The sequence below is a fragment of the Argentina silus genome, assembly GCF_951799395.1.
Source record: "Argentina silus genome assembly, chromosome: 13".
In the NCBI taxonomy this organism is placed as follows: Eukaryota; Metazoa; Chordata; class Actinopteri; order Argentiniformes; family Argentinidae; genus Argentina; species Argentina silus.
In genome coordinates, this window is record NC_139667.1 from 5,568,924 (window position 1) to 5,595,869 (window position 26,946).

Genomic DNA, 26,946 nt, shown 5'->3' on the forward strand with positions numbered 1-26,946 from the left:
AATTAAACGTCATGTGATGAACTGGAACAAACACAAAGTGAGGTTGTTTTGGTTTTCTGACACCACCCATTCGCTATGCAAGAGATACCACACAAAAGTTATTGCTCTCACGAAACTTCAAGAAAAAAATAGTCTCTCGACTTTCACATTGAAATGTATGGATGCTACAAACAAAAACATGTTGATGACTCTCCAATATCATGACACCCCTAATACATTTTGATGAGCTTCCCTCCATTTATGAAAACATCAAAATGTGTAAAGTGTTGCAACAAAGTAATGGATTCAGACATATAATTCAGGCGGATTGTAGAGAGTAAATAACTAATCCAGTGGGGGGCGCTAAGAGAACGTGCAGTGTCCTCTACGATTTGGCCTAAATAAATATCCTCATCCTCAAATATCTCATGCATTGAGTGCTCTGCTTAAATGCTAAATCATCACCAGACCAAATAAGTACAAGGGGGACCAACATTTTATCTTTTTTATTCATACCATTTTTACACCATACAATATTTTGCAGGACAAACACATCACCACAGTACAGGCAAAAAGGGGGATCCAGCTAATACAGCAGGCAGCCTACTGGGAGAGGGGCAGTTACCAATTGAGTCCGATCCTATTGCCAGTCTAGCCCAGGACATCCCGAAACATACACACACAAAACCGACCCACCCCTAAGTAGAGGGAGAAAAAAGTGCACTTTCAGAAATAAGGGAATGGACGGACAGTGGCTCTAGCTCCAGAGGCTGGTGCATTTACTGCTATCGAAACACCAACAACATGGCCATGTCATATCCAAGCAGTCCTTGCGGGGTCAGAGGGCAGAGTGTTTCACTACTTCAGGGCTAACCCTAACCCTTTTTCCATACGAAGCGGTGCACCATCTCAACAGTAACTCAAAGGATCACCGCTTATAGAATTACTAATTTACTCATGTAAGCACATTCATACATTCACTTCATCATACCCATCACAACTAAGACACAATAAACATCCTTCTTTAAAAGAAAGCAAAATTGGTCTGACAGTAATTGAAAAGACGGATGATTTCAAGACCTATACATTGTTGAGAGAGCAAAGCATTACTGGCCAGGTAGTTAAGGTGGTCATAACCACCTGGGTATGATAACATAGAAAATAGACTTTTCTCCCTGTACGCATGCTTCAATTATCAATATATTTTTTTTTATTTGTGGCAAGTTTTTACAATTTCACACCTGTGACCAGTAGTATAGTGGCAATGTGTAACAAAACCAGTCATAATTCAATGTTTGGTTATGGCTGTGGTACCTTTCCAGTTACTCTGGGTAGAGTTGGGCAAAACACATAAAACAGGTTGATGATTGACAGACTGATCAACAGTCAGTTGTGAGCTTTATACTCATAAAACATATAGGATATGTATACATTTTTTGCAGATATATTCTGTCCTGACAAGCGCAATTGACGTTGTAATAATGTGACCTAATAAGCGGGGAAAGTCAAATGCTTGATTAAAAATACATATTTGAAGAGGGAATTATGGTAAGATATAGGCTTTTGTTTTAGTTAGACATTTTCAACCGAATGTTTCATGCAATATCAAACAAAAGCATAACCTATTGCACATACCATACTTGCAGTGCAACCCCTTGGCAGAAGTTGTGTTCCATTTCACTGTTGCCAAATTCATTCTGCATAGAAAACCATTAGCATTAGCCGCCATATATTTTTAGCAAGCAAATATAAACTGCAATATATACCTCCTTGAAAATCGCTCACTCCTCCATGTTTCTTAGATCCTGTTACAGCTTAACATTGTTTTCATTAAAACATTCCCAGTTCTTTGCACTGTAAACCATCCAAGTGAGGGACTGATGGTGTCCTTGGGCCTACAGAATGCCTTCTGCAAATGTAACAGTTATTCTCCTTAGTCTAACACCATAACACAGACCACACAGTCTCAGGACAGGACAATCTCAGCCAACCATCTCCTCCAAGCCCCTATCAGGGTCAGTAGCATCAGGCTTACCACTAACACACATCTGACAGAGAAAAGAGACTGGGGTAGAGGTACAGTCATCACATGTAATTTGCCCTAATTAAGGCACACCCCGATGCTGACCACTGATTTGTAAGACTGTGGAATACCACATAAGTACGATCTTAATTTGGTAATAGCACATCAATAGCTACTGTATATTAAATCAATTTAATGATGGTATTTAAATCAAAGAGCACGTGAAAAAAACTACCCTTCAAATGATCCCAAATGGTCTTTACTTTTGTGTTGTATCACAAAAAGTAGTTATAGGCCTATTCAACTTGTATAGATAGTTGTAATGTTGTAACACACATTCAAACAAGTGGTATCCAACTTCCCTCACTTCATAATAAGTGTAAACTTATCTCTTGATTCATCATTCAGTAGAAGACGAGTAAACAATTTTCCACTCTAGACTGTGACAAAGTTTTTCTGCTATTACTGGAAATGGCATTTGATTGTAACAGGTTTGTAACAGGTTTGTAACAGGTAACAGGTTTGTGTTAAATAAGTTTAGTGTAGTCAGTGTCTTCCAAACCAGCCTCACTAGCTATCCTCTGCAACAGTCCTGAGAGAGTGATATACCTCATGTGCCAACACAACGCTCCTGCCAAATAACTTCAAATCTCTGTTCACTTGTAGTAACATCGTGTAACTATAGAAACAATTCCAAGGCCTCTACGGAGCCCCATGGAGCAGCATAACAAATTAAATAATAATTTACATAACGCAAATGTAAACATATACCGTATACAACCACACCTAGCTCTTCAATGAAAACACACAGGATATAATGATGGACGGAAAATGAGTGAGAGGGCGCGCGCACACACGCACACACACAAAAATATGGTAATCTCTCATATGGGCAGTCAACCACAATGCACGCACACACAGACACACAAACTCACAAACTGAACAAAAGTGTCCTTCATCATAATATACCATGTAGCACAATATATATGTTGATATAAAAAAAAAAAAAGAGCAAGAGAGAAAACATTGCAACAAACCACCCTCTAATAAAACCACTGACAGATGGAATTCAAAGTGCATTAACGACAATATTAAACTAATGCCATGTGTGCAGTGATCAGTTGGTTGTGTATGGTTTAGGACGGGTCGTGTGGCTGAAGGTATGTGGGTGATGTTGCGATTACTATCAGCTTTGTACATGGTAGCATGGGAGAGGAAGAAGGTCAACTCTGCAGCGGAGGCTGTCTTTGAAGGTTGAGGATGCCAGGATTCTGATTATCCCATAACCTCTGTCACCTCTCCTCATTCCGATGCAGACCTTCAATGCGCCAGGTCAGTATGGCTGGCACTCAGGTCACGACTTTTCCTCAGACGATTATTTCGCTCCTAGAGAAGGCGGCAGAGAGGAAATTGGGTTCAGAAATAGGATGAATTGATAATCTGAAGAGAGAAGAAAATCCGTAGACGCCTATGGTCCATGAAATATGAGACAAAATCTTTACATCCCATTATGGAGACAATATTGGAATTCCGCAGGCATATGGAATAAATGAACAGATATGAGGGGTTCATAGCCGACTGCTGTTTGAGTATTGGAAATGTGCCATAAAATTCAAATGAGATGAGACCGCAGAAATAGATCAAGTTGATAGATTGGTGGATGACACCGCAATCTGGGGCTCAGTGACAGTGATGAGTAGTGCAGACACTGATCTGTAATGTAATCTGGAGTAACACAGAAGGCAAGTCACCAGAACCAGCATCCCACCCTGAAGAATGGTCAGATGGGACACTCAATCAGATTTTTAATGGCTGTTGTTGATCACTCTCTTGTAGAACACCTGTGAAACTGCCTGAAAGAGGTTGTCCTCTCTGTCCTCTCCTACAATCTTCACATACTAGTTAAATAGTGAGCAACAGCAGTGAAAGTGTTAGTTCCTATCTATGTTGAACATCAGTTATTACCGTGATTTACCGAGGTTACCATGTGGATTAGTGAACACAATGGGGAAATAACATGTTAGTCTGTGAACCGTTGTGATGTTACTACACATAGTGGCCAGTTTCTGAGATGACGGACCGACGTTCCGGCTGGCTTGACCACTATCATGACCGAGTGGATGGATTGGGGAATTCAGTTGAGTTTGAATCCATGAATGGAAGATGTAGTAGAGCGCAGAGTGTGAAAGAAGGGAGGGAGGTAGAGAGAGCTCACAAAGGGGAGGAGGGTGAGGGAGAAGAGATTCAGAAAAGGTGGGGAAAGACTGAGGGACAGGAAAGATGAAGAGAGAAACAGTTGGGCTCCTTACTTGGTAGTGGTTTCCAGCAGCCTTGTCCGCCACGTTTAGAACACCCAGTGAGCTGGCTCGCTTCATGCTGCACCCAGAACAGTGACATGCAAGGAGATGTCAGTGAGGGCCAGGGTGAGAGGTCAAAGGGTCAGGGGTGAGGAGAGGGACATGTGCCCCATGGAGATGGTATGTGGGTTAATGACATTAATGACACAAACAGACACAGGTTAGTTTCACCAGACAATGCCATCACACAGCTATACACACGTAGCCAGTTCTACACGGTCTATTCAAATGTTTCATCAAACTGGAAGCACCCACACCCATTACATCTGCTGAGGTCACTGTGTAACAATGTGTTTGCAAGCACATCTCGGAGCTATTTCCAACTGTGCCTCTCTCCAATCAGTTATTCTGTCAATGCCACTATTTTCGTCATCCTATGAATAAGATGTAGAATAGAGAGTATAGAGCGTAAAGTTGTTGAGAGTGTGAACGAATAACTAGAGAAGTAAAAAATTATTGGTTAGTATTTCTGCCAAATCTGTATTAATTTACTCTGCCTCAAGGTAATGTTAATGTTGATAAGGATAATGTTGTACTGATCAGTAAAATTCAACTGTCATCTGTCCCCACTGAGTGAGCCATGGAGGTAGTTCATCACTGATCATAATGGGGTTAATTCATCATAGATGATGACCTCAAACGATCTCGCACAATAGGGAGAGGGGCACAGAGAGAGGAAGTTGTGTCAGAATACACAGATAATGTCAGTAAACAGATGAGGCATGCAGTACCCATTCACTTAGAAGAGTTTATTCATAAATAAAAGCACAACACAGCATAGATAGATGGATTAGAAATTCTAAAATAAAACAGGATGGCCATGCAGACAAAAATAACTTATGACACATACAATTTCACAATGAAATTGTGTTGAAAAATAAACTGCTCTAATAATATAAAATGTGCACTTGAAATAGTGTAAAAAAAAAAAAAAAGGCAAGAAAATACATAAAGTAAAACAAAAGTAAAAGGGTTTATTAGGCTGAAAAAGCAGACAGGCATTTCAAAGCAGACCATTAGTAGTATTTGGCAACCCAATGTTCTCTTATCTTCTCTCAATCTAGTCCTTCTACAAAGGCCAGATTGTTGATCCGATGTGATTGAGGGTACTCTGTGTAAACTCAGCAGGACTGTGAATGTGACCTTTTAAAAATAATTTATCACATGCAGCAGCTAGCCAACATGGTTGAGGCTCACGTCTAGACCATATTTGAGCATAAATACAGACTCTGGCATAGTAAACCCAAAAACTCATTGATCCTATTTATAAACATTACAAGCAGGAAAAAAGAGGGTTGTGGAGTGGTTGGAAACATAACATTTTCTCATCTATATCAATAGAAGTGTTAGCTATGGGCACCACAGTGTTAGCTGTGGTCATGTCTGTGTACATCTACACTGGACACATTGAGAATCAGCCCAACCCTCTCTGCCTGTCAGCTGGCGTTATGCTCTGTAGTAGGACCCCTGTTCTACCCCAGTGTGCCAGTGCCAGTCTGTGCCAGTCAGTGTGTGCCTGTGAGTGTGGCATTCAGAGCGTGTGCCAATGAAAGTGTGCAATGGCTGCTTGAACGTATTAGTGACAGTGTGTCAATCCCCTCTAGTTCATTAGTTGTGCAAAACAGGTCTCCAAAGTTACCCCAGAGTTAACCCACAGTACAGCAGAGCGATCCCTCCAACAGCAGAATGACCTTGTGTCATTTCTAGTCAGATTTTAAGATGAGCACACCAATCCAGTGGAAAGGAGGGGCCCCACCCATGGGGTCTCCTGTGCATGAGGAGTCATTGGGTCAGAGGTCAGTAGGGATAGTTACCCGGGGTTTTTGGGCTCACTGTCCCGTGCGCCCCCGCCGCCCTTCAGCTTGCGGACCAGTTTCTCGCTGCTGCGGCGAATAGAGGCGCGGAGTTTACTGAAGGAGCCGCTCCGCTTCAGAGAACCAGAACCATCCTGATGAGAGATCAAAGGGTTTCAGTCTCTCTCACACACACACACACACACACACACACACAAACACACAAAGAAAAATATGCATACGCACACGCACACACACATACCCACCCACATAGGGTCAAGTGCAGCCAGATCCAAGCACAACACCCACACAATTACAAATCTAGTTCAGCAAACTCTTCCAATAGACATCTGTCTGTGTACTGTATGTGGTGACCTATGTTTGTTGAGCGTGTGCTTGTTTCTGCCATGTGTATCTGATTAGACAGAAAATGTCAGCCTCATCAGTATGCTATTCAGAAATGCTCACAGTCAACCTATTCTAAAATGCTTAACGAGATCATGCTCGGAACACTTTGTTTTGGTGAAACACTCAGTGCCATGTGACCTCCTATAATTTATCTACTTTAACCAAATTTAAAAAAGCATCATAGAAGCATGCCTTCAGTGCCACATAGCTTTCTTTTTGTAATTCATGAAGAAATGTGGCACTAATAACTGCAATTGCAATCTTTGATCAGATCTCAGAGGATCTCTTGGACTCCTATTGACATCCCTGTTGCTTTGCCCCCCTGTTGCTTTGCCCCCCTGCCCCCCTGCCCCCCTGCCCGCACCACAACACAGTGGAGAGAGGGAGAAGAGGGGAGGAGGGGCACGTTACCACGGTCCCGGAGAGTCACTCTTTACCACCTCTACACCATCCACCGCAGGGTACAAAGATTTACACACACAAACACATCTCATTATCCGCCCCCCCTCCCACCTCACACACACACACACACACACAATTATCTACACACACACACACACACACCACCCCCCCCCCCCCCCCCCCACACACACACACACACACCCCCACCCACCCACCACAGAGGGAGCAAACAAAGAGGCTACAGGCAAAGATGTAGGTGAGCAAAGAGTTAAGTTTTATTAGAAGTTAAGAAAGACAAAAGATGCACAAACAGACAAGACACAGAGTAGATTAGTAGGAGTCATGAAGAGAAGACTGTCCAGTCTCAACACACTGCACAGAGCAAGGTGCATGTTTCCCTCCCTTTCAACCCTTTCAACCCTCTACCCTCCTGCCTCCCCCTCCCCCCTCCTTCATCTGTCTACATAGAGGAGTACACACCGGCTGCATTGTATTTGGATGTGCCCTCTTAATCATGGCATCACAAGACTTAAGTTTGACATCATAGTAACGGACCATAATGGAGCACAAGATCATACACTACTACAGCATACAAACTCTACAGGAGCCTAGAGGGGTCATAATGGTAATGGTGCTACGAGTGAGCATACGGTCATGCTAACACCTCATGGGATTTACAGCATGTCAGATCACTACGAGCAGAAGCTGTCCAGTAGGAGTCACAACTAGTAAATGCCGTAAGCAGCACGCACCATACAGAGAGATAGACTGAAGACCCCCCCCCCCTCCAGAGAGAGAGGGGCGTGGTGAAAACTACAGAGTAAAAGTACAGTGTTTAAGGACAGTGGGAAGTAAGGTTAAGAGAATAGTGTGGCAGAAGTCGCTTGGTTTTGTTCTCAGACACATAGCCCCCAGCCCCCCCCCCCCCACCCCGGTCCCAGTGACAGAGCGGATGAGAGGATAGGGGTTCTGGTTCGGCTCGGCCCAGCTGAAGAACACGAGAGCCCAGAGGAAGAGAGAGGGGACCAGAGCTGAGGAGAGGACACGACTGCGAAGCTGGAGGGGTAGGAGGCGAGGCGAGGCGAGGCGAGGCGTCCGTCATGCAGAAGACAAGTTTTAGAACCACAACAAGGCATCTGGAGTTATGCCTGCCAGTCAGACAGAGGTGGAGAGAGAGAGAGAGAGAGAGAGAGAGAGAGAGAGGCAGATACAGGAGGGAGAAAAGGGTATGGAGAGATGAAGAACAGTGTAAGGAGGTGAGGGTAGAGAGAAGAGGATACCCAAGGGGTCAGAATGCTGCAGCTTGCCAAACCATTTCCCCCGACAGAGACAGTGTTTCTCCAGGTTTTTCTCCAACTGTACAAGCTAATCAACGGTAGCTACAGCCAAGGAGTGGGTGAGGGGCAAATGGAGGCTAAGAAATAAATGGAAATGTGAGAGAGTAATAATACTCTTGGCCCTAATCCTTGACGACCTGTCAGCAATTGATGGATGAAGATGAGGGAATAAAAAGCAGCCTTAATAGCACTTCCATCAACCTATTATAGGCATTCCAACCCCTCATTAATACAGTCTCTCTCATTACAGCAACAGTAGAGTGGACTGGAATTAGTCTGCGTTTGGAGCTGCTGTTCTATTCCAATGACCCCAGATCTTAAATGGCTCAGATTTTTACAGGAGGACTATTACAATTCGAGCTGGCCAGTTAGACGGTCATTCTGGTCAATTTGGTAGGTGTGTCATAATGAAAAGCAAAGGAATATATGTGATGGATGCAACAGACACGCACCATTCATATGCGAAAACAATTACACTAATTCATGGAACAGCAAGCAATGTGACCATAATTCCGAAAATAAACCCATTTGGCCTCTACTGTGCACTGTCTGTCTATTCAACATGTCCTAGTTTGGCTTCTTATAATAAACCCAAGTCAATTCCCTGGACAAAGCCATGGGCCTTTTTCCACAATCCAGTTGAGATGGCCGAAGGCTCACTCATAGCCAAACAAAAGAAAGCTCAGGAAAACACAAAAGACAAAACAGATGGAAAAGAGGACTTATGTGGATGACACGATTTGTGAGGGTGGAAAACACTTTAACAAAGCAGAACTGGGGATGAGCGGAGAGGGGGGTGCTAATCTTCTAATCTTGGAGAGAAACTGTGTCTGTCTGGGGGAAGCATGTTAGCTTAGTTACAGTGCACACAAGTACGTATTATCATCAAGAGAGAAAGGAGACAACAAATTAGTACACCACAACAAACACAGGGACACGTAGACAGTAGCCGCGTGAGACCAGCCAAAGTACAAGGACAGACACAGGTTGGTTTAACCTCTATGAGTGCTGCCCCATTACTTTGGCTCCTAACACGCTGCCACTGAATGCAGGAGGAGACAGCAGTAGTAGGAGTCGTGAATCACAATTAGCATGAGTCTCTCCATGCTTACAAGTATGTCATGTGTGTCTGACAGAGGTTTTTCCATCTGTCCAGTTCACGCATACACATACTGTCCAAGTGAAGACCGGTACACAGGAGAGGCACACACAGTACAGTCAACACAACCCACACACATGAAGAGACACTGAAGATGTACAGTACAGAGCCCACAAGAGTCAGAGAGGTGAACAGGTCGATGGGTCATGGCGCTCACACAGGTAAACATACTGGACTGTAGGGTAGTACACTGTGAGTGTCTCGAGAGACAGAACCACAAGGATATTAAAATGTGACGGAGCCAAGTCTCCCTGAGCCGGGGCTGAGGGCAGGGGACTCACAGGAGGAGATGCTGATTGGTTGTCTTGGGCACTACGGCTACTGTTGCTACGGGCGGGCAAGACAGTTCTGAACAGCAGACTAGAGCAGAAGGTGTTTTGTGATTTGCAAACATACGCGCTGTGACCAAGAGGACTTTACCGCAGTAATTGGATAGAGAGAGTGGGAATAGCACAGAACAGTAAAACTACTGCATGAAAAGGATGTTAGTTATGTACAAAATAGAGTTTGCTGCAATCAAAGTGAAAGGATAGAACACACACTGTCTCTAAAATCGAGACACAGCAACTTGCTAAAGCAGTGGTCTGGGGAGTGGAAATCTATATCGTGAATATAGCTTTTTAACCAGCAGAAGCGTTCACTTGATGTTAAATTAGAACTACAAGCATCAGTGTAGACTAGAAGCATTAGTCTAGGTAGTAATTACAACAAAGTAGTCAGACAGTCAATCAGCATTATCAATCTATCAGTACAAACCATCTGGAATCATTTAATAGTTACCATTGAAATTATCACTGGCAACTCAGTCCCCATATGATGACTTAGAAACTAGACTAATTTAATTCACTTACTGTAGGAGCAAGTGAGTAAAAGATTTCTACTTTAAGGAATATCCTCCTTGACAGAAGCCACTGCTGAATACAAATTCCAAGTTTGAATAGCGAAAAAAGATGACCTGGATTTGTCAACTTGTCAGAGTTGATTAATAAAGAATGAATTTATAAATGTGTAGATAACAGTTTACAAACTACAGCAGACTATATATTCAAAATCAGATTATTATTAGCACTGAACAAATCCGAATGTGTCAAATGATATTCATCCAACCGTGGCTTCTCTCTAGGGGGATGGTTGAGGAGTGTTCCGGGCGGACCCCTGTGTTCTGGGCTGTGTACTGTACTTACCCCGTTCCACTCCACGCTCATACTCACTTCCTCTCCTCCGTCCGGGCCGCTCTCGTATTTGACCGTGTCAGAGACCAGACTCTCACGGCTCCGCTGCTTCTCCCGCGCCTCCGGCTCACTCAGAACCTCCGCCACACGCTGCTTATGCACTGTGTCCAGACCCTGGACACACAGATAGAGACACACACACACACACACACACACACACACACACACACACACACACACACACACACACACACACACACACACACACACAAATAGACGAGAGCTTATAAACTGTTTACAGCAGAAGAAGAGCAGGACATGCCACTGTTTACATTGCCAGTTAAAACAGCTGAACCAGTGATACTCCTACAGTACTGTGCACCTGTTTCATACGTATGACCCTGGCAAACCAATTATTCAAAAGAGGAGGAAAGGAACCTCCAGGACAATGAGCTGCAAACAGGAGTCTGCCCATTTCTTACAGTGATGCAGTACAGTTACTAAACTGTTTTGACGATCTACTGAATTCTGCCGCACTTTCACAACAGCCACCACTGTGCAAATCAGTGACCCCAAAATGGTTTGTTATTTGGGGCGGCAGCTGACGGTAAAAAAAATAAAAGCTGCCCCAGTAAGGATGCGCAGTCATCCCAGTGCCACCAGTTGCCGCACCTGTTTTCTGGAGCGCATGGCTGCCTCTTCCAGTGTCTCTGCAGCCTCAAATTTGCCCTGCCGCCTGTAGAGGGCGCCAAGGTTCTTCAGGGTGGTGGTCACTGTTGGGCTGAAGGCAGATGAAAAACATTGGAGTCAAGACTGGCATAGCAGACTTATACACATGCATCTAATCAAGTACAGACTTACTGCCCTGGATAGAGGCCACCTATGACTCAACCCTCACCTGTCTACTTTACAGGCCTTGTACCAGCCTCCATACTCTCCAAAGGAGGAGCCATCCTTCTGTTTTCCCTAGAGAAAAAAAAAATAGAATCACATCCATCGGTTTATGGGAAAAGACTTCAAAACACCGCAGACATGGTATTTAAGTAATGGCCAACAAATTCCAATTAAGTCTGATCAAATGACATGAAATGAGATCCGTATTAAAGCAAAATGAAAAGAAGAAATTACCATGTCAGGCATCTTTAATCCAACCCAAAATACACATGACTTAAAGTGGTGGGAATTTAGAGATTAGAGTTGGTCATGATCTCTTCACCAGCCCGACTTAACCGATAAACCTTTAATACCATGACTGAAAAACTTTCCCCCTTCAGATGTGAAAGTTCGGTCACAGCATCAGCAATGACTTAATCCAGGGTTTATCCCCTTGAAACTAGACCCTCCATCTCACATAAACACACACACAGACACACACACACACACACTCACCTTGCTCAGTTCCTCCCTCTCCTCTGCATGCATCCATATGGGTTTGTTTTCATCTACAGAGTCAGAGATACAGTAGGCAGATCATCAGACAGAGACACGAACAGACCATGAAAAGATATTGACTTGATATTGGCTGACATTCAGACCGACAGGCACGCAGGCATCAGGGGTGCTCTAAGTGCATAGTCTGGTCTGGCTCCCAGCATCGGAGCATTCAACCGAAAGGTCAGTGATGTATTCAGGAGCATTTCCACACAAATTATGACAGCTGACTGAAAACATTAACCTTTACATCAAATGACTGATGATACTTGGTTTGAAGAGTGAGTGTGTGTGTGTGTGTGTGTGTGTGTGTGTCTTACCGTCTACAGAGCCAAACTCCCTCTCATGTGCGCGGGTGAGGATCTCTTTGTACAGAGTTTCAGCCTGCTTGAACTTCCCCTGCTTCAGGTAACAGGATGCCTGGGAGAAGGACAGACAAACAGACAGAGTAACCTTGTTGATGCTAGTTCCAAAACCAAAAAATGGCCACAAACTCAAAACTATCCTCTCCTTCATGCCCGTGGTGTTCGGATTAGAGAGTGTGCTATTGAGCCAGCATGCATGGGCCATCTCACCAGGTTGTTCTTGGTCTTGGCCACATTGGGGTCATCAGGGCCCAGTTTGGTCTGGTAGATCTCCAGGGCGCGTTGGTAGTAGTACTCCACCTCCTCGTACTTGCCCTGGTTCTGGCAGAGCAGGGCCAGGTTGTTCAGCTGCTTGGCCACATCCGGGTGGTCTTTACCTAGGACCTGCGGGCGAGAGGGGGGGACGTGGAGGGGCCGCATTCAGATAACGCTAGTATAAGCAAAGCAATACAGCCATAATGGGACACGCTGAGCAGACAGCCTCAAAGCAAGAAGACGAAAAGGAGCCTATCATTTTTTTTTATTCAATTCAAAGAGAAATATAAGCTCTCCTATGTGCTGGAGGGGCTTAAGGCCATTAGAGTGGAGGGTGAAGTCAGAGCTGCAGGAGCAGGCTCATTAAAGACTCACTGAGGAGAGCTGTACTGAGGGTTAGTTCAGAGTGATTCTGACTGTATGAGAGAGAGAGAGAGGGAGAGAGAGAGAGAGAGAGAGAGAGGGGAGAGAGAGAGGGGAGAGAGAGAGGGAGAGAGAGGAGAGAGAGGGGAGAGAGAGAGAGGGGGAGAGAGAGAGGGAGAGAGAGAGGGGAGAGAGAGAGGGGGAGAGAGGGGAGAGAGGGAGAGAGAGGGAGAGAGAGAGGAGAGAGAGAGGGAGAGAGAGGGGGAGAGAGAGGGAGAGAGAGAGAGGGGAGAGACACAGACACACACACACACACACACACACACACACACACACAGACACACACACACACACACACACACACACAGTCTGAGAGGCTCTCTGCTTGTTAGCAGGCTGACAGACTGATTAGCCCCTCTGTGATTGAGAGGCTCAGTTTGAATAATCAATAGCTACTGTACAGAATGTGGATTTCAAAGCTACTTGTTAATATGATGTTAGGTCTATAAGTCTCTCACTCCCGACCGGTTTACTGTAAACATTGCCAGGAAAGGATTTGGGCAAGGGAAACAAGGCTGCAAGGTCTGGGGGATATTGATTGAGGTATATTGATAAGAGTAATGCTTTAGAGGCCAGTGCACTGCCTGTAACTGGAGAGTTCTTAAAGGAGATGCCCTCCTCCTCCTCCTCCTCCTCCTCCTAATCTTCATCCCTGGGGATAAACCAGGGACTGAAACAGCTTGCACACGGGGAGGAAAGTACAGCACTTGGTATAAAAAGAGAACTGCAGCAAAAACTTCCGATTCAGCAACTCTGGTCTTTTTCCACCGCCTATCCGCGAAAGCTGGGTGGCAAATCTTTCAGCTTAAGTGAGAGCTTTATCATTCAAGTTTAAGAAAAGGAGCATATAAATAAAATGTCTCAGCTGTCTTTAAGCTCTCTGCTCTCTGCCACTGAGGGAGCTGACTCATTCTTAGCACAGAGGGAGAGAGTGAGGGGGAGAAGTACAAAAAGAGAGAGCAAGAAAAAGAGGAAGTGACACAGAAACAGAGAGAGATAAATAGAGAGACTGCACTATGCATTTCTAGGATCGCTGAGCAACTTTAGAAGCATCCCATTACATTGTAGCCAAAAATAATGAAACCTCCCAGGACTTCTCTCTCTCCAAAGTCACAGTTCGTCTTTGAACAACAGAAACCTATGGGGACGGTTGAGAATGTGGGGTGGGGGGTGGGGGAGAGGGGGGGGGGGCTGAATCCAGGGCGGGCATACAGGAGAAGTTTATAAAGTGAGTTAGTTTGACTATGAGAGAACTTATGAAAGAAAAGCAAGATCTACTCGGTGAATAGCAGACAAACTGCAGGCTTCTGCATTCCATACCCACAATCCCTTGCGGTGACTTATACCCTCTGACCCACCTTCTCCCGGATCTCCAGAGCCCTCTTACACAGTGGCTCCGCCTCCTTGTACTTCCCCCGTTTCCCGTAGAGCACGGCCAGGTTGTTGAGAGTGGCAGCCACCTGAAAGACGCGCACACACATTAGCAAAAATATAACAGACAAGTTTGAGACAATCTCAATCATCTGTGCCCAGTGTGTGACCGCAAGACTCAACCACAGCAGCAGAGTGCAATTGAGGAAGACAAACAGCGGAAAAACAGGAAGTGATTACTGGGCTATAATTACATCCCAATCAGCAGGATGAATCTCCCACCAAGTGCACTCAGGATCACAACAGAGACCCCACAGGGTTCATTGACACATGATCTGTGATTCAGACTGGCGTCTGGTGCCCACGTGTGACAGACAGGGGAGAGGGAGGGGTTTTTGGGGGGGAACAGGCAGCCTAACCTCTGCTCTGCACTGAGGGGAGCGGATGTCCGAGGACGGTGGACACAAGCCTGTTGGGATCGACACGGTAAGCAGACCTGTCTAGTTAGTTTCGTGATGAGAGACACGGGTTCATGAGAAAACAGACTTACAGCTGGATGGTCCCTGCCCAGAGTCTTCTCCCTGATGGCCAGAGCGTCATTCAGCAGGTTGGCTGCCTCTTTGTATTTGTTCTGGTCCCTGAGAGAGAGAGGGAGAGAGAGAGAGAGATGAGCCCTTGAGCATGTTTCTGCGGTTACTCCAACAATGAGGTCTGTAACAGAGGTTTCTCAGCGACAATGCCGGTGACCCTGGTTTGACAACACTGGTCATTGTAACCATGGTTTCTCCACAATGGGGACTGTTATTGTGGTCCCTCTGTACATAGTTGGCATTTTTGCCCAACACCACCCTTTCCATTAAGATTGAGAATACCTTCTATTGCAGGCTGAAGGAAGGAAGGAAGCCTACTCCCTACTTCACCTACACTCAATACCAACTAACCACCACCACCACCTCCAGGACTGACCTGTAGACCAGGGCCAGGATGTTGAGCATGGTGGCCACGTCTGGGTGGTCGTGCCCGGAGGTCTTCTCCAGGTCCTCCAGGGCCTGCTTGCAGAGAGGCACGGCCACCTCGTACCTCCCCTGGGAGGCGTACTGGATCACCAGGTTGTGGAGGGTCCTCAGGCGGGCCGGGATCTCATAGCCTCCCTGCTGGGCTGCTGCTGCCGCTGCACTGCTGAGGGGCTGCTGGACTGGAGAGAGAGAGATGGAGGGGAGGGGGGGGTCGACATTACAGACTATACTAACGTCTGGAATTCACTCCTACACACACATCCTTACTGCTGGAGTGGAGAAAACTGAGACTCTGTACTGATACACACCGTGTGTGTTTTGGACAGGTCAGGAAACCACCAAAATCCCTCCCTCATACAGTGCTGAGAGTGTGTGGGCGTGTGTGCGTGTGTGTGTGTGTGTGTGTGTGTGGTGTGCTGTGGGTGGGTGGGTGAGAGTGTGTGTGTGTGGGTGTGTGTGTGTGTATGTGTGTGTGTGGGTGTGTGCAGGCATAAGAGAGAGGTCAGAAAACCACCTGATTGGGTTCGTCATGAAAAGGGTTGAAGCTCTATATTTACAGTGAAGGAGGGCCAGCAGGCTGATGCAGGAGTGGTCCTCTACAGTAATAACACTAGTCTCCACCACACAGGAAGTGCCGGGAAACGTCTAACCCAGGAGGAGTGCCAGGTGTTCAAGCGGCTAATGCCAGAGTGTAGAATCCTACGGACACGCAAGGAAATGCCACAGATATTGGCTCAGAATGTGAAATGTGAGACACTGAAGATCAATCGCGGTAAAAAAAGGGAAGGGGGCACTTGCAAGGTGTATTCCAAGGTCGAAGCTAGATTCTTAATTCAATACAGATGAACGGACGACAACAAAAGCCTCCTAATCAGACTAAAAAGCCGATCACCACCGATAACCGACAGGCTTCTGAAACATAACAGCATTTCAGGGAGGCGGCTGTGCTGGAAGCAGAGGAGTATAATCCACTTCAGTGCAAGGCGAGCCCGGGATCCTCTCAAACAGAGCCGAGTCTCAGCCAGTTCTTTTTCACGAGGCGAGAGGATTAATGTGAGCACGCTCAGTCAGGAGCGGCAGTATTTGATGATGCGTCCCTCCCCCGCGCCCTGGAGAGCTTCCTGCTACACCACCCACACGTCCCTTTGATTCTGTCTTTGCCTCTCTCTCTCCTTTCTGTTTGTTTCCTCAGAGTGTGCTAATTAACCCGACAGAAGGTCGGCTTTAAATAAAATAATAAAGCATAATGCAAACAAAACAAAGGAATAGATAGATCTAGAGCATCTCTCTCCCCCTTCCTCCTTCACATCGTTATCTGCATACTCATTAGCTCACTGCGGTAGAGCAATTACTGGAAATGTATCCTTCTAAATCACTGCAATATCTCACTAATGTAGTTTGCCGAGGCCTCTTATTTAATTAGCAATAATTGCTCCTTTATCGGATCATTATATATACAGTATTGTATTTATACAATAGGAGTAGGACCCCTTAATTATTTAAGTTTAAACATTTTGTCTGTAAATGTTGCTGCTCTGTGGGGAGGAGGGTGTCCCTCCTTCCCTATTCCTCCCTGGTTGATGGTTTGGTTGTTTGAGTGCACCCTGTATGCCAGTGTGATCTGGTTCACTGAGTCCATTTCCATTTGGCCCGCTTCCAGACTCAACTAGCTCTGTCTGATGGCACTTTAAAGCTCACAGTGTTTGATGCCGAGTTGAATGTTGAGGGACCACCCCACACAAGGCAGGGAACACAAGTGGGGGAAAAAAGATAATAAGGAAAGAGAGATGAGGAAAGACAAATGGGAGGACAAGGTGAGTGTGTGTGTGTGTGTGTGTGTGTGTGTGTGTGTGTGAGTGAGTGTGAGTGTGTGTGTGTGGTAGGGATTGTGAAAGTACAGAGGAGACGGAGAGAAGCACAGGGCTCTGTGACGGCCTGAGAGGGACATGGGAGACTCACTGCCAGGGGGTTGGTCATCCTGGTCATCTGGGAAGAGGTCATCAAGAGTCTCTTTACTGCAGTCAGAGTCCTTCTCCTCCTAAAACAGGAAAAGAGGGGGAGAGAGAAAGAGAAATAGAGAGAAAGAAAGAAAGAGAGAGAGAGAGAGAGAGAGAGAGAGAGAGAGAGACAGAAAGAAAGAGAGAGAGAGAGAGAGAGAAAGAAAGAGAGAGAGAGAGAGAGAAAGAGAGGGGGACAAAAGGAAGTTGTCATTCAGAGTCAACCCAGCAGGTGTGGTGAGGTGGTGCCTGTTGTTGTTGTTGTTGGTGACACATAAACGGTGACTCACAGAGGGGGACAGGTCCTCGTCATACTTCTTCAGCTGGTTCATGAACTCTAGATGCTTCTTCTCCTCCTCCAGCTGCGCCACACTCTGTTCGCTTTTCTGCAGTTTCTGCTGGGTGCCCGCCAGCTCATCCCTCAGCCACTGGTTCTCCTGGCACAGCCGCCTCACCTGGGCACGCAGCTTCTGCTTCTCGGACTCCACCGAGCTCAGGTGCCCAGACAGAGCCATCATCACCTGGGCGAAACACGCAGCAAGGCCAGGGGAGGGGTGGGGGAGGGGGGAGGGGGGAGGGGTAAGGCAAGGGGCAAGTGGGTGAGGAAGAACACTGGTCATGAATAATGTATGGGAATAAGCTATTTTACTGCTATTCATTCAAGCAGGTGCATTTGGATAGTCCATCACGCCAACTTATCTAAGGGATGATTGGATAGATATTTAGAGGACTCTCAGAGATGAGTACTGACCTGTGCCTCTCCCAGCCCCAGATCCAGCATCTCCATAGACTTGCGAATCATGTGGGACTTCTCCTCCACCAGGACCCCCTCCTCGTCCTGCTTCAGGCATCGCAGCGTGCCCAGCAGACCCTCCAGGATGGAGTGGTGCTCCTGCTTCAGGGCCTCCAGGCCCTGGATCACCTGCTTGGTCCTGGAGATGATCTCATCCTGGGACAGCTTCTCACCAGGGTCCTCTTCCTCCTTCACCAACACCATGGTGGACATGTTCTCACGCATCCTACAGGGGCAGGGAAGGAGAGGAGAGAGATGTGTTTATTGAGAGTTAAATGCATCAACATCCCATTTCATGTTTTTTGTCGGGGACCATGTACTGTACAACATTTTGCTAGAAGTTTCATCTGTAGTCCCTGGGCAGGAAACAATCAATACAACACTACAATATAACATTATAAAAGAAAATACCAATGTACAAATATTCAACAAGAGAAAATATAATGATAATTTTACATCAGAGTTTAAAATGTCCCTTGGTCCTATGTGGCAGTTGAAATCGGATTTTGCCAAATTTTCTTTCCTATAGGCAAGACCAAAGCATTAAGCAAAATCTCTACCTGTTTATTTAGCCTATCTTAGTCAACAGCACCAGTATCTGGTTACTGCCGGATCCGGGTTTATCTACAGCTTGAATCAATATACTCCTTAGTGTGTGTGAATGTGTGCACATACTGTATGTGTGTCTGCTTTCGATAAGACGGCTCGCATAAAACACACGCTTATCAGCCAAAGACACACAGGCAGGGGTTTTAGTACTGAAGACAGAGAGACCTTGATGTTGATACGTGGAGGAGAGAGAGAGAGAGAGAGTGTAGTGATGGTCTTGGGAATGTATTTGAAGACCAAAACAGCTGTGGACTGTTTTGAGGATATAGATAAGGCCTGACAGTAGTGAGTCTGTGCCACAACGTTTGCCAGAGTCAGACTGACACTGCCAGTTCCTGGTGAAGGAACTCTTTGAAACCCTCAGCACAATTCTGAATGTCTGGCATGTAGGATTGCTCTTTTCCCTGCTTCTCCCCTCGACGACTTCCTCATTCTTTCACTTCGTCTCATCTCTCCCTTCCTGACTTTCTCTTTGGCTGTTTATTCATTAGCTACTCCTGACGGACGTAAGAGGATTAGGTTGGACCAGAGGCCTCGGCATAGTACACACACACACAAGCAGGCTGCATAGTAAATCTCTGTATGCACATGAGGCCAATCGAAAGAATGTGCCCCACTCTCCCTCTGCTCTCTGAATGGCCATTTTAGCCATGGTCAATACCCCTCAATGTACAGTGTAGCCGAGGGTAAGCTTCATATTTCTGAGAAAACAGAGATATTTTATGGCATCGTCGTAGATGGCTCCCAAAGGTTTATAAAGCATCGGTCCTTGACGTTGCTATGATACAAGCCGTTAGGCAAGCCTGCCTGTCTTCCCTGAAGATACAGGCAACTCCACATTAACAGAACGAAGCTGTGACTCCATTGTTCACCAAACATATGCCAAGTAAAATCCCTTGATAGCAAGGTTTAACAAACTATACGACTCTACAGTATGCACAATGTTTGGTAACGGGATAATCATGCCTTTTTCTTCATTATACCAAAAATAAATAGGCTACACTTAGGCTACAGAATAAAAATAAATAAAAATACAAGTAGGTCTGTGTCAAGTATAGACACACACAGAGACAATCTGCTCCTAGCTTGCCTCAGAGATAGCCTCTGCAAATGAAAATGTTCTTTATTGTCTGCAACCAGTGTGAGAAGGATCCTAAGAATCTGTCTTATGGACACCACCCTAGATGTGTCAGTGCGCTCTTTAATGATGAAGACAAATCCCTTACTGTCCTTTGTAGGAGTGCGCAACATGTATGTCATCATTCTCAATGGCAGTTACTTGCGCTACATATTTGTGTGATTCGCTGGCTTCGATTTCCCCACTGTACTCAACAACAATGAAGTCTCCATTTTGCACGAGAGCATGAGATGAGGGTGTTGATGGGGTGCTTGGTGAGGATGTTGATGCAGTGGTTTGTAACTACTACTGTATGATTTCCCATTGTTTTTCGACTGTCTCTGTGGAAGAAACCCTTGGGAACCCTTTTAAAGACCCATGTACAACTCATTTGGGTTCCATGTAGAAGCCTCTGTCAAAAGAGTTCTACATGGAACCAAATAAAATCCAAATGGGTTATTCCACAAGGACAGACGAATAACCGTTTTAGGTTCAGTACAACCTGTACAATAAGTGAATGTAGCCAATTCACTTTAGGGAGTAAGTGCATCAGATAAATCATTCTGTTACTGATTAGGTTTTAACCATACAACTTTTAGTATAGCTAAAGGGTTTCGCAAATTACAGTATCTATTCAGTTCTAAAATTATAATCTAAGATACCAATATTTCTCAAACTGGCTACGCAGGCAAGCAAACAGTTGCCTGGCAACTTGCTCCATAGGTTTGCGTGAAGGAACTATTTGAGTCTCCATAAGCTTTCGTCAATACCACCCTGGGTATACTTATACTTCCTACTTTTGTTAACTTTCATTATCCTCGCTCCTCATGAGGCAGAGACATTTGAAAATATCTTTCACTTGTGTGGGTTTTTGGTAACAGAGATGTTCTAGAGAACTCTATAGCCTACATGAGGAGGAAGAGGAGGAGGAGGAAGAGGAACACAGACACATGAGGAGACGGGGCACATGTGACTCAGCAAGTATTATAGCTTCTTATTCTTCTGGCAAGTGACAGTTGTGGGGGGTTGGGGCACACAGGAAAGACGAGCCGGAGTAGAATGAATAGACATATACATGTGAATACAAGTCCCTGCTCACTGATAACTGCCCACCACCATGGCAACATAAAGCACAACAGACCAATCTGGATAGAGCATGTGATACTCAAAGTGACAGCATATTCTTGTAGTCTCAAATATCTAAGCTCTAGTTTTCATTTTGTTTCTTCAGATGTATATATACCAGGTCAGGAAAACACTGTAGGGATGGAGAGGGAAGTGTTTTGATGATATCGTTTGAAATGTAAATATCTGGTTTGAAGCTCGGCCCAGGGAGACTCAGAGCCCTCAAAGGGATTGTACTATTCCAACATGCACATCCCTAGAGTCTGGTTTATGCTGGTACTGTATATAGATCATGGAAAGGGGGGGTCTGTCCCTCAATACTATTCCCTTCCCAATAGTGCAGAACAAGTAGAAAGGACTTAGGGAGTAAGTGCATCAACAGCACAGCACGCCTAGAAAGCAACACACCCAAGGTGAACAACAAAGAAAGTCTAATGAAAGAAGCTTTCGGGCAGGCTAATCAATAAGCCAATGCTCCTTTTACAGAAGTAAGAGACTGCTGTTCTTGTAGCATCTCCAGAACTGTCTGAATAAATCATAAGACCACCATCTTTTTTTTTAATCATAATCAGTGAAGAGTAACCAAAGAGTACGTGCACTGGTTGACATTCTTCCATGAAGATGCAGCGATGGTGCAAGGCTGCTCAGAGAGGGTGAGTCAGTGATGTGTAAGCTGATATTCATGAGCTGTGACTCAGTAGCATGCGGGTCTGAAGAGAAACTCCCCAACACCATTGGCAACCCCATGCTAAGTCTTGTGTGTGTGTGTGTGTGTGTGTGTGTGTTCTAGAGACCAATGGGCTACAAAACCAGTCCAAATCCGACTAACAGATCAAATCCATCTATGCTTCCTCTGGCCATAGGAGCTGCAGTGAAGAATAATTGCTCCAGCTCTGAGTCATGAAAAAGATGGCCGAGTGTCTGACCGGAGTAAAGCCTGAACAAAAACATGATCACAAAATATCGTCTCTGGCCAGGCTCGACAAATCCACTCTTAAGTGGTGGCTGGTTTGGGATTCGCTGGTTCGTGGTTTGCATGGTTACTTTGCCCTAGGCGTAGGGCATCCTCAGTGTGAAATCGCACCACAATAGATACAATGTTGAAGCCCATCCAACTGCACTGCCCTCTCCACATCAGACAGACAGTCAGGTCAGTGCTGATCAGCTTCAAATGTACCCCTCTTTTTTGGGGGGGTTTAGGTTTGATAGAGCAGTCTAAAACGAGCAGTCTAAAAATAGAGCAGTCTAAAACAAAGGAAAGACTACAGCTCCAGATCAACAAAAGGGGACAGTGTCAGTGTGCACTGTAATATTTCAGATGTACTTCCAACACAGGAGAAAACACTAGGCTACAGCTGCACTGCAGCCAAGATAAACAACACCAACTCACAACAATAAAACCATCAGCACCACAGGGAGGTGTCGCCCAACAACAAGCTATCTGCAAAGTATCCCAAGAGGTAAAGGATGAGGAGGAAACCTAACAGTTGGCATGGTTGCAAATACTGTGTGCAAGAGAAAATGTATGGACTGACTGACTGAGTGTGTGAGTGTGTGTGTGTGTGTGTGTCCAGTTGAACAACTTCATTTGATTTGCCTGTTGAAAAACAACCCGGTTGGTTTCATTCATAGACACCTTGCAGCAGTGTCTGACTTTCAAACGCCCAGCTGTCACCCCGAATACACTGGGCTCCCAGTGTCCCTGGTCATCACAGCGCCTGCATCCTTCTACTCAACACAACCACGCTTTCAGAGGGGGCACAAGAGTCCTTCCAGAGAACTCATCCCGTCCTGAATTTCAATGACACCCGTCAAGGAAAATAACACTACTGAAATTGTGAGTGCGTGAAGCATCACATACAGTAGCTCGATAAGATCAGCTGGACTGTGCAATGTTTCAGTAGTATGTAAGCAGCGCTCCGCGCGTCCGTCAAACCGTTCCAATTTTATTGGATTAACCTGTAGAACCTGTTCAGTGTCCTCAAAACATATGAGATAGCCGCAGTCGGATAATTATCTATATGACGTTAACTAATAACAGTAGCTAAGTGTCACAATTAATAACAATATGATCACAGATTTCATCGAACCGAGCACAAAAATCAGAACATTTCAGCTGCTTTCGGGTTAACTCTACCGGTAGTTCAGATAACATTAGCTGACACTGACAAGACAGACAGTTCTTACCGTTCTGTAGGACATCCGTTGCCCAACAGGGAGGCTGTAATGTTAGTCCAGCGTTTCTGGTACAAACACCGGGGATAATATATCTACTGTAGCTTAGTAAGACCTCTTTTTTTTTTGTAGTTGGACCGACTTGGCGGGGGGGACAAAACCTAAACTAAGCAAGCTGACTATGTGACTTGATTTACTTCCTATGAAGCTAGCTAGCTATCTTCCTGTTTCCTGGCTCCTGACCGGCGGAGATCTGATCGTTCCAGTGCGGTTTAGCTGCTGTCACGGCTTTGATTGCCTGTCGTTATCGCTGCCTTGACTGCATCAACGGTGACGACGACTAGCAACATAAGAACAGGAAGCGATCAAAGAAAACTCGAACATATTCGCCTGTTTTACATGGTCGCACCAGGTCAACGCGCTACGTTTCATTTGTAAAAACCTAACGAGAGTAACTTGACAGAAGGGAGACACATTTGTCGGTGCACTGCTTGGCGAAAAATGGCGTTGCCTCGCGCCCCACAGCTCTCTTCCTAGATAATGATGTCATCCAGCCTAGATTAAAGGGGAAGTAACAATAACATTGCGACAATCGATGTAATAGTTGCTACGTCCAGTCTGAGGCTGAATGCAATCATCATATAGATTTAGATGAGAAAGTTGTGTCATGTTGAATGTGTAGAACAGGAACGGAAGCTCTGCCAGTCTGTGATCAAGCCAGTGAAGCCAACCCTTTTTATGGCTTGTAAATTAGAAGAATGACCATGACAAGACCATTATTTTTTCATTAAAATACCAGTAGGGGTAAGGTATGGTGATAAAGCAAATATCAATATAGTAAAATCAAAATATAATTAAGTTTCTTCACATGACATCCACTTAAGTTTCATTTGCATTCAAAAGACCCGGCCGTCCATAGGTATTGATTTGTGTTTAAACACATACACAATCAACATATTACCTTTGACTAATTCTAGACGATACATTCCTCCAAGCTTTCCTCCCTTGCATGTTTTCTTGCTATTTGACCTTTGGCAGGGGTCACCATTAAGAAATATAGGACACGAGGCATGAGGTGATGGAGTAGGAGAAAGCATCTTTATTGAGCATCACGTGGTAGGGGTGCCTGTCCTCGTGCCCCTTCCTCTCTCTGTGATTGTCCTCCAGGCGTTGTGGACAGCCACTCTGCCCATAAGAAAGGTAATAGTGAAGTTCCGTCTGTACCACTCCCTGCCAATGAGATGAGGGAAGGGAAGAGAAAACAACACTGTAACACCTTGGGAGAGATCTTAAGTTCTTGGTTCACTAATGACCAACCAACTGTGACCTGTGGGAAGGGCCGGAAACAAAATGACTCATGTTGAAGCCATCAATTTTATACTCTCTGTGAAGAGGTTTACAGGTTCGGTTCTTGTTTGTTTGTGATGTCGGTTGTCAATTATGGGCATGCTTACTTATTGTAATCGGAATGTCTTTTGCGGTTTGTGTCCAGGAAATGTTTGTAAAAGACTGCCATCTCTTCACTGTTTAGAGTCCTCTTCCTTCCTGAGAAAACAAAAACAAAAACAAACTTCAAGATACATTATTTCCAATCCAACCCCTGTCATCCATCAGTGTGGGACACAATATCAGAGGAGTTTACATCCTCTCACCTTGCTCATCTCGCACAGACAAGCCTTTTGCCTTCAGTTGTGAGACGATGAAGGTATCTTTCTCCTGAATGAGAGAACAGAAATATAAGTCTTGAGATACTGGTACTTGCCTCTGACTTCCTCAGTGTGTTGCTGCCCTCTAGTGGTAATAATGAAAAACTGAAAATGTGGGATGCAAACCTTGTTGAAAGTGATATTCTGGTTGGTCCAGAACTCATGGTTCCAATTCTCTGTCCCTTGCCTCAAGTCCCTTAGCTGCCGCTCCAATTCAGTCTCCTTCTCTGGGATGTGGTATATGATGGGCCGCAGGTTGGACAGCCTGTCTGGGGGACCAATCCAGTCATGCTTAGAGCCAGCAGCTGGGATGAACTCAAATCTCTGCACAAAAAAACGAGACAAATCAAAGATTTGAATCATATCAATATATGATAACCAGCAGCAAAGTGATTTCTAGCATTAATCGACAGGCTGACAGGAAGAATGTCATACATCTTTTGGTATGCCGTTGGCATTATGCCAGCTAGCAATGCTGCAGACAACACAAGTAAACCCGCCTTATGTAGACAGCCCATTTATGGATTCACAGTTACATAAATATGTGTCAGTAGCCTGAACATCAATGACCTTCTTGCTAACAGGTTGAGTTGTCTGATGATTCAGATTGTCTTGTGATTCAGCGCCCATCACTGGATTAGAATGGGCAGGCTGGTTTGAGATGACAGATGTACTAACTGGAGGCGGACACACAGTACAGTGAACTATGGAGGGGAGTTGATAGGTCGGGAACATACATTCCTTAGTCTACAGTTAATTCCTAACCTGTTCTCCAACTCATATGACCATATAAACCCTGAAACAGTTCAGTAACCCAATCCATAAAATAGGGGCTTGTTCATTTGCAAAGTTCATTTCTAAACATTCTAAGCAAAATCTAACTGAGTTATTTAATTTATTTATTAGTGGCTCATTGGTGGCTGAAGATATTTCCAAAGGTCGCTGACACTTACCTGCCTACAACACGAGTGAACAGTCCCCTCCACATATTTGTTCGTAAGAGGAGGAGGTATCTACTGCCTTTGAAACCGACATCAGTGACAGGTGCAACAGAGCCAGATCATAAGGTGAGTCCATGTCCAAATGTTGAACATGACATTTGCACCGCTCAGCAGCAATTCCTGAATTTAATTACCAAGTTCTATTGACTTTTATGTCACATAACTCACAGATGGCTACAAGCAGTCGCAAACAACCTTGCAGTCAACAAACCTCACAAACAGAACAGCTACACATGAACCGACGTTTGTGGTTATACTAGTTTGTACAAAAACGTTCTAGTTTCTTGACGGACCACTGAAACTAGTCTCTCCCAGAGTGGTATATAAGTCCCCATATGATACCTGATAAAACAGTCTGATCTCTCAGTCCCAGACCGACTCGCAAAGCAGAGGCCCACGCACCTTAGCTGATTTGGTTGGTTGACTTGAACTGCATCGACGGCTGGCGATTTCTGATAAGCTCCGCACAGGCAAGGGACTTGGACGATTATGAGAGCAGAGTGATCTCCATAATAAACATGCTGTCGTTTTTAAAGTCATTTCAGGGCTCCCCTTAACAGCGTTTAAACTAAATAATCGACCTTCTGTGTGTTGATAGACACTGTTTTGGTTGGTGTGGCACAGCCAAAGACACCTTACCACGTGACTGTTGGGACGCCGTCTTGAAATTAGGTTGGACGATCAAAGTTTAACACGAACCCAATTAAATTGCTTCCAAACATCATTGTTCTGCAGAAGCACAACCGTATAAAACAAGGTCGTAGTGTCCATGTTGATACATCATTAATTAAATGATAAAAGGGCCTTTTCATATTCTAATTTGTGTTCTTCGGCTATCTTGCTTGACTTTGCATCACGCAGCAGTCACCACCACTAGGCACCCCTTCCTCCAGTCCCTCCTGTGTTGGGAGAAAGCTACACCTCAGAATCCA

The 26,946-nt window shown here is 45.1% G+C and overlaps 2 protein-coding genes across 5 annotated transcripts; both read right to left on the reverse strand.

Moving 5' to 3' along the window:
• Positions 1 to 470: 470 nt before the first annotated feature.
• klc1a (kinesin light chain 1a) lies at positions 471 to 23,798 on the reverse strand. Of its 3 annotated transcripts, none has more exons than XM_083683350.1 (16): positions 23,320 to 23,798; positions 18,240 to 18,507; positions 17,779 to 18,009; positions 17,451 to 17,529; positions 15,442 to 15,670; positions 15,026 to 15,113; positions 14,463 to 14,564; positions 12,637 to 12,810; positions 12,382 to 12,481; positions 12,020 to 12,072; positions 11,529 to 11,596; positions 11,303 to 11,411; positions 10,670 to 10,804; positions 6,174 to 6,307; positions 4,312 to 4,378; positions 471 to 3,388 (listed from the first exon to the last, which is right to left on the reverse strand). In XM_083683350.1, exons 2-16 carry the CDS (start codon positions 18,504 to 18,506, stop codon positions 3,323 to 3,325), a joined length of 1,902 nt encoding a protein of 633 aa, XP_083539476.1. In that variant the 5' UTR covers position 18,507; positions 23,320 to 23,798; the 3' UTR covers positions 471 to 3,322. The 3 variants fall into 3 exon arrangements, with proteins under 3 accessions (XP_083539476.1, XP_083539475.1, XP_083539477.1); XM_083683349.1 differs by having other exon boundaries at positions 10,643 to 10,804; XM_083683351.1 differs by lacking the exons at positions 471 to 3,388; positions 4,312 to 4,378; positions 6,174 to 6,307 and adding an exon at positions 7,191 to 8,110.
• A 591-nt stretch (positions 23,799 to 24,389) lies between these two features.
• On the reverse strand, positions 24,390 to 26,645 carry coa8 (cytochrome c oxidase assembly factor 8). Of its 2 annotated transcripts, none has more exons than XM_083683143.1 (5): positions 26,417 to 26,645; positions 25,140 to 25,337; positions 24,960 to 25,023; positions 24,762 to 24,852; positions 24,390 to 24,537 (listed from the first exon to the last, which is right to left on the reverse strand). In XM_083683143.1, the coding sequence occupies exons 1-5, from the start codon at positions 26,552 to 26,554 to the stop codon at positions 24,417 to 24,419; spliced, it is 612 nt and encodes a 203-aa protein (XP_083539269.1). In that variant the 5' UTR covers positions 26,555 to 26,645; the 3' UTR covers positions 24,390 to 24,416. The 2 variants fall into 2 exon arrangements, with proteins under 2 accessions (XP_083539269.1, XP_083539270.1); XM_083683144.1 differs by lacking the exon at positions 26,417 to 26,645 and adding an exon at positions 26,226 to 26,298.
• Between the last annotated feature and the right edge of the window lie 301 nt (positions 26,646 to 26,946).

Coding starts and splice junctions, on each gene's coding strand:
- klc1a (XM_083683349.1), bottom strand. CDS start 18,506: ATGCGTGAGAACATGTCCACCATGGTGTTGGTGAAGGAGGAAGAGGAC. Junction 11,412..11,528: donor AAGGCCTGTAAAGTAGACAG/GTGAGGGTTGAG, acceptor ATCTGCCTTCAG/CCCAACAGTGACCACCACCC. Junction 4,379..6,173: donor AGTGAGCCCAAAAACCCCGG/GTAACTATCCCT, acceptor TTCTGGGTGCAG/CATGAAGCGAGCCAGCTCAC.
- coa8 (XM_083683143.1), bottom strand. CDS start 26,554: ATGACTTTAAAAACGACAGCATGTTTATTATGGAGATCACTCTGCTCT. Junction 25,024..25,139: donor AGAATATCACTTTCAACAAG/GTTTGCATCCCA, acceptor TCTCTCATTCAG/GAGAAAGATACCTTCATCGT. Junction 24,538..24,761: donor AGACATTCCGATTACAATAA/GTAAGCATGCCC, acceptor TCTCATTGGCAG/GGAGTGGTACAGACGGAACT.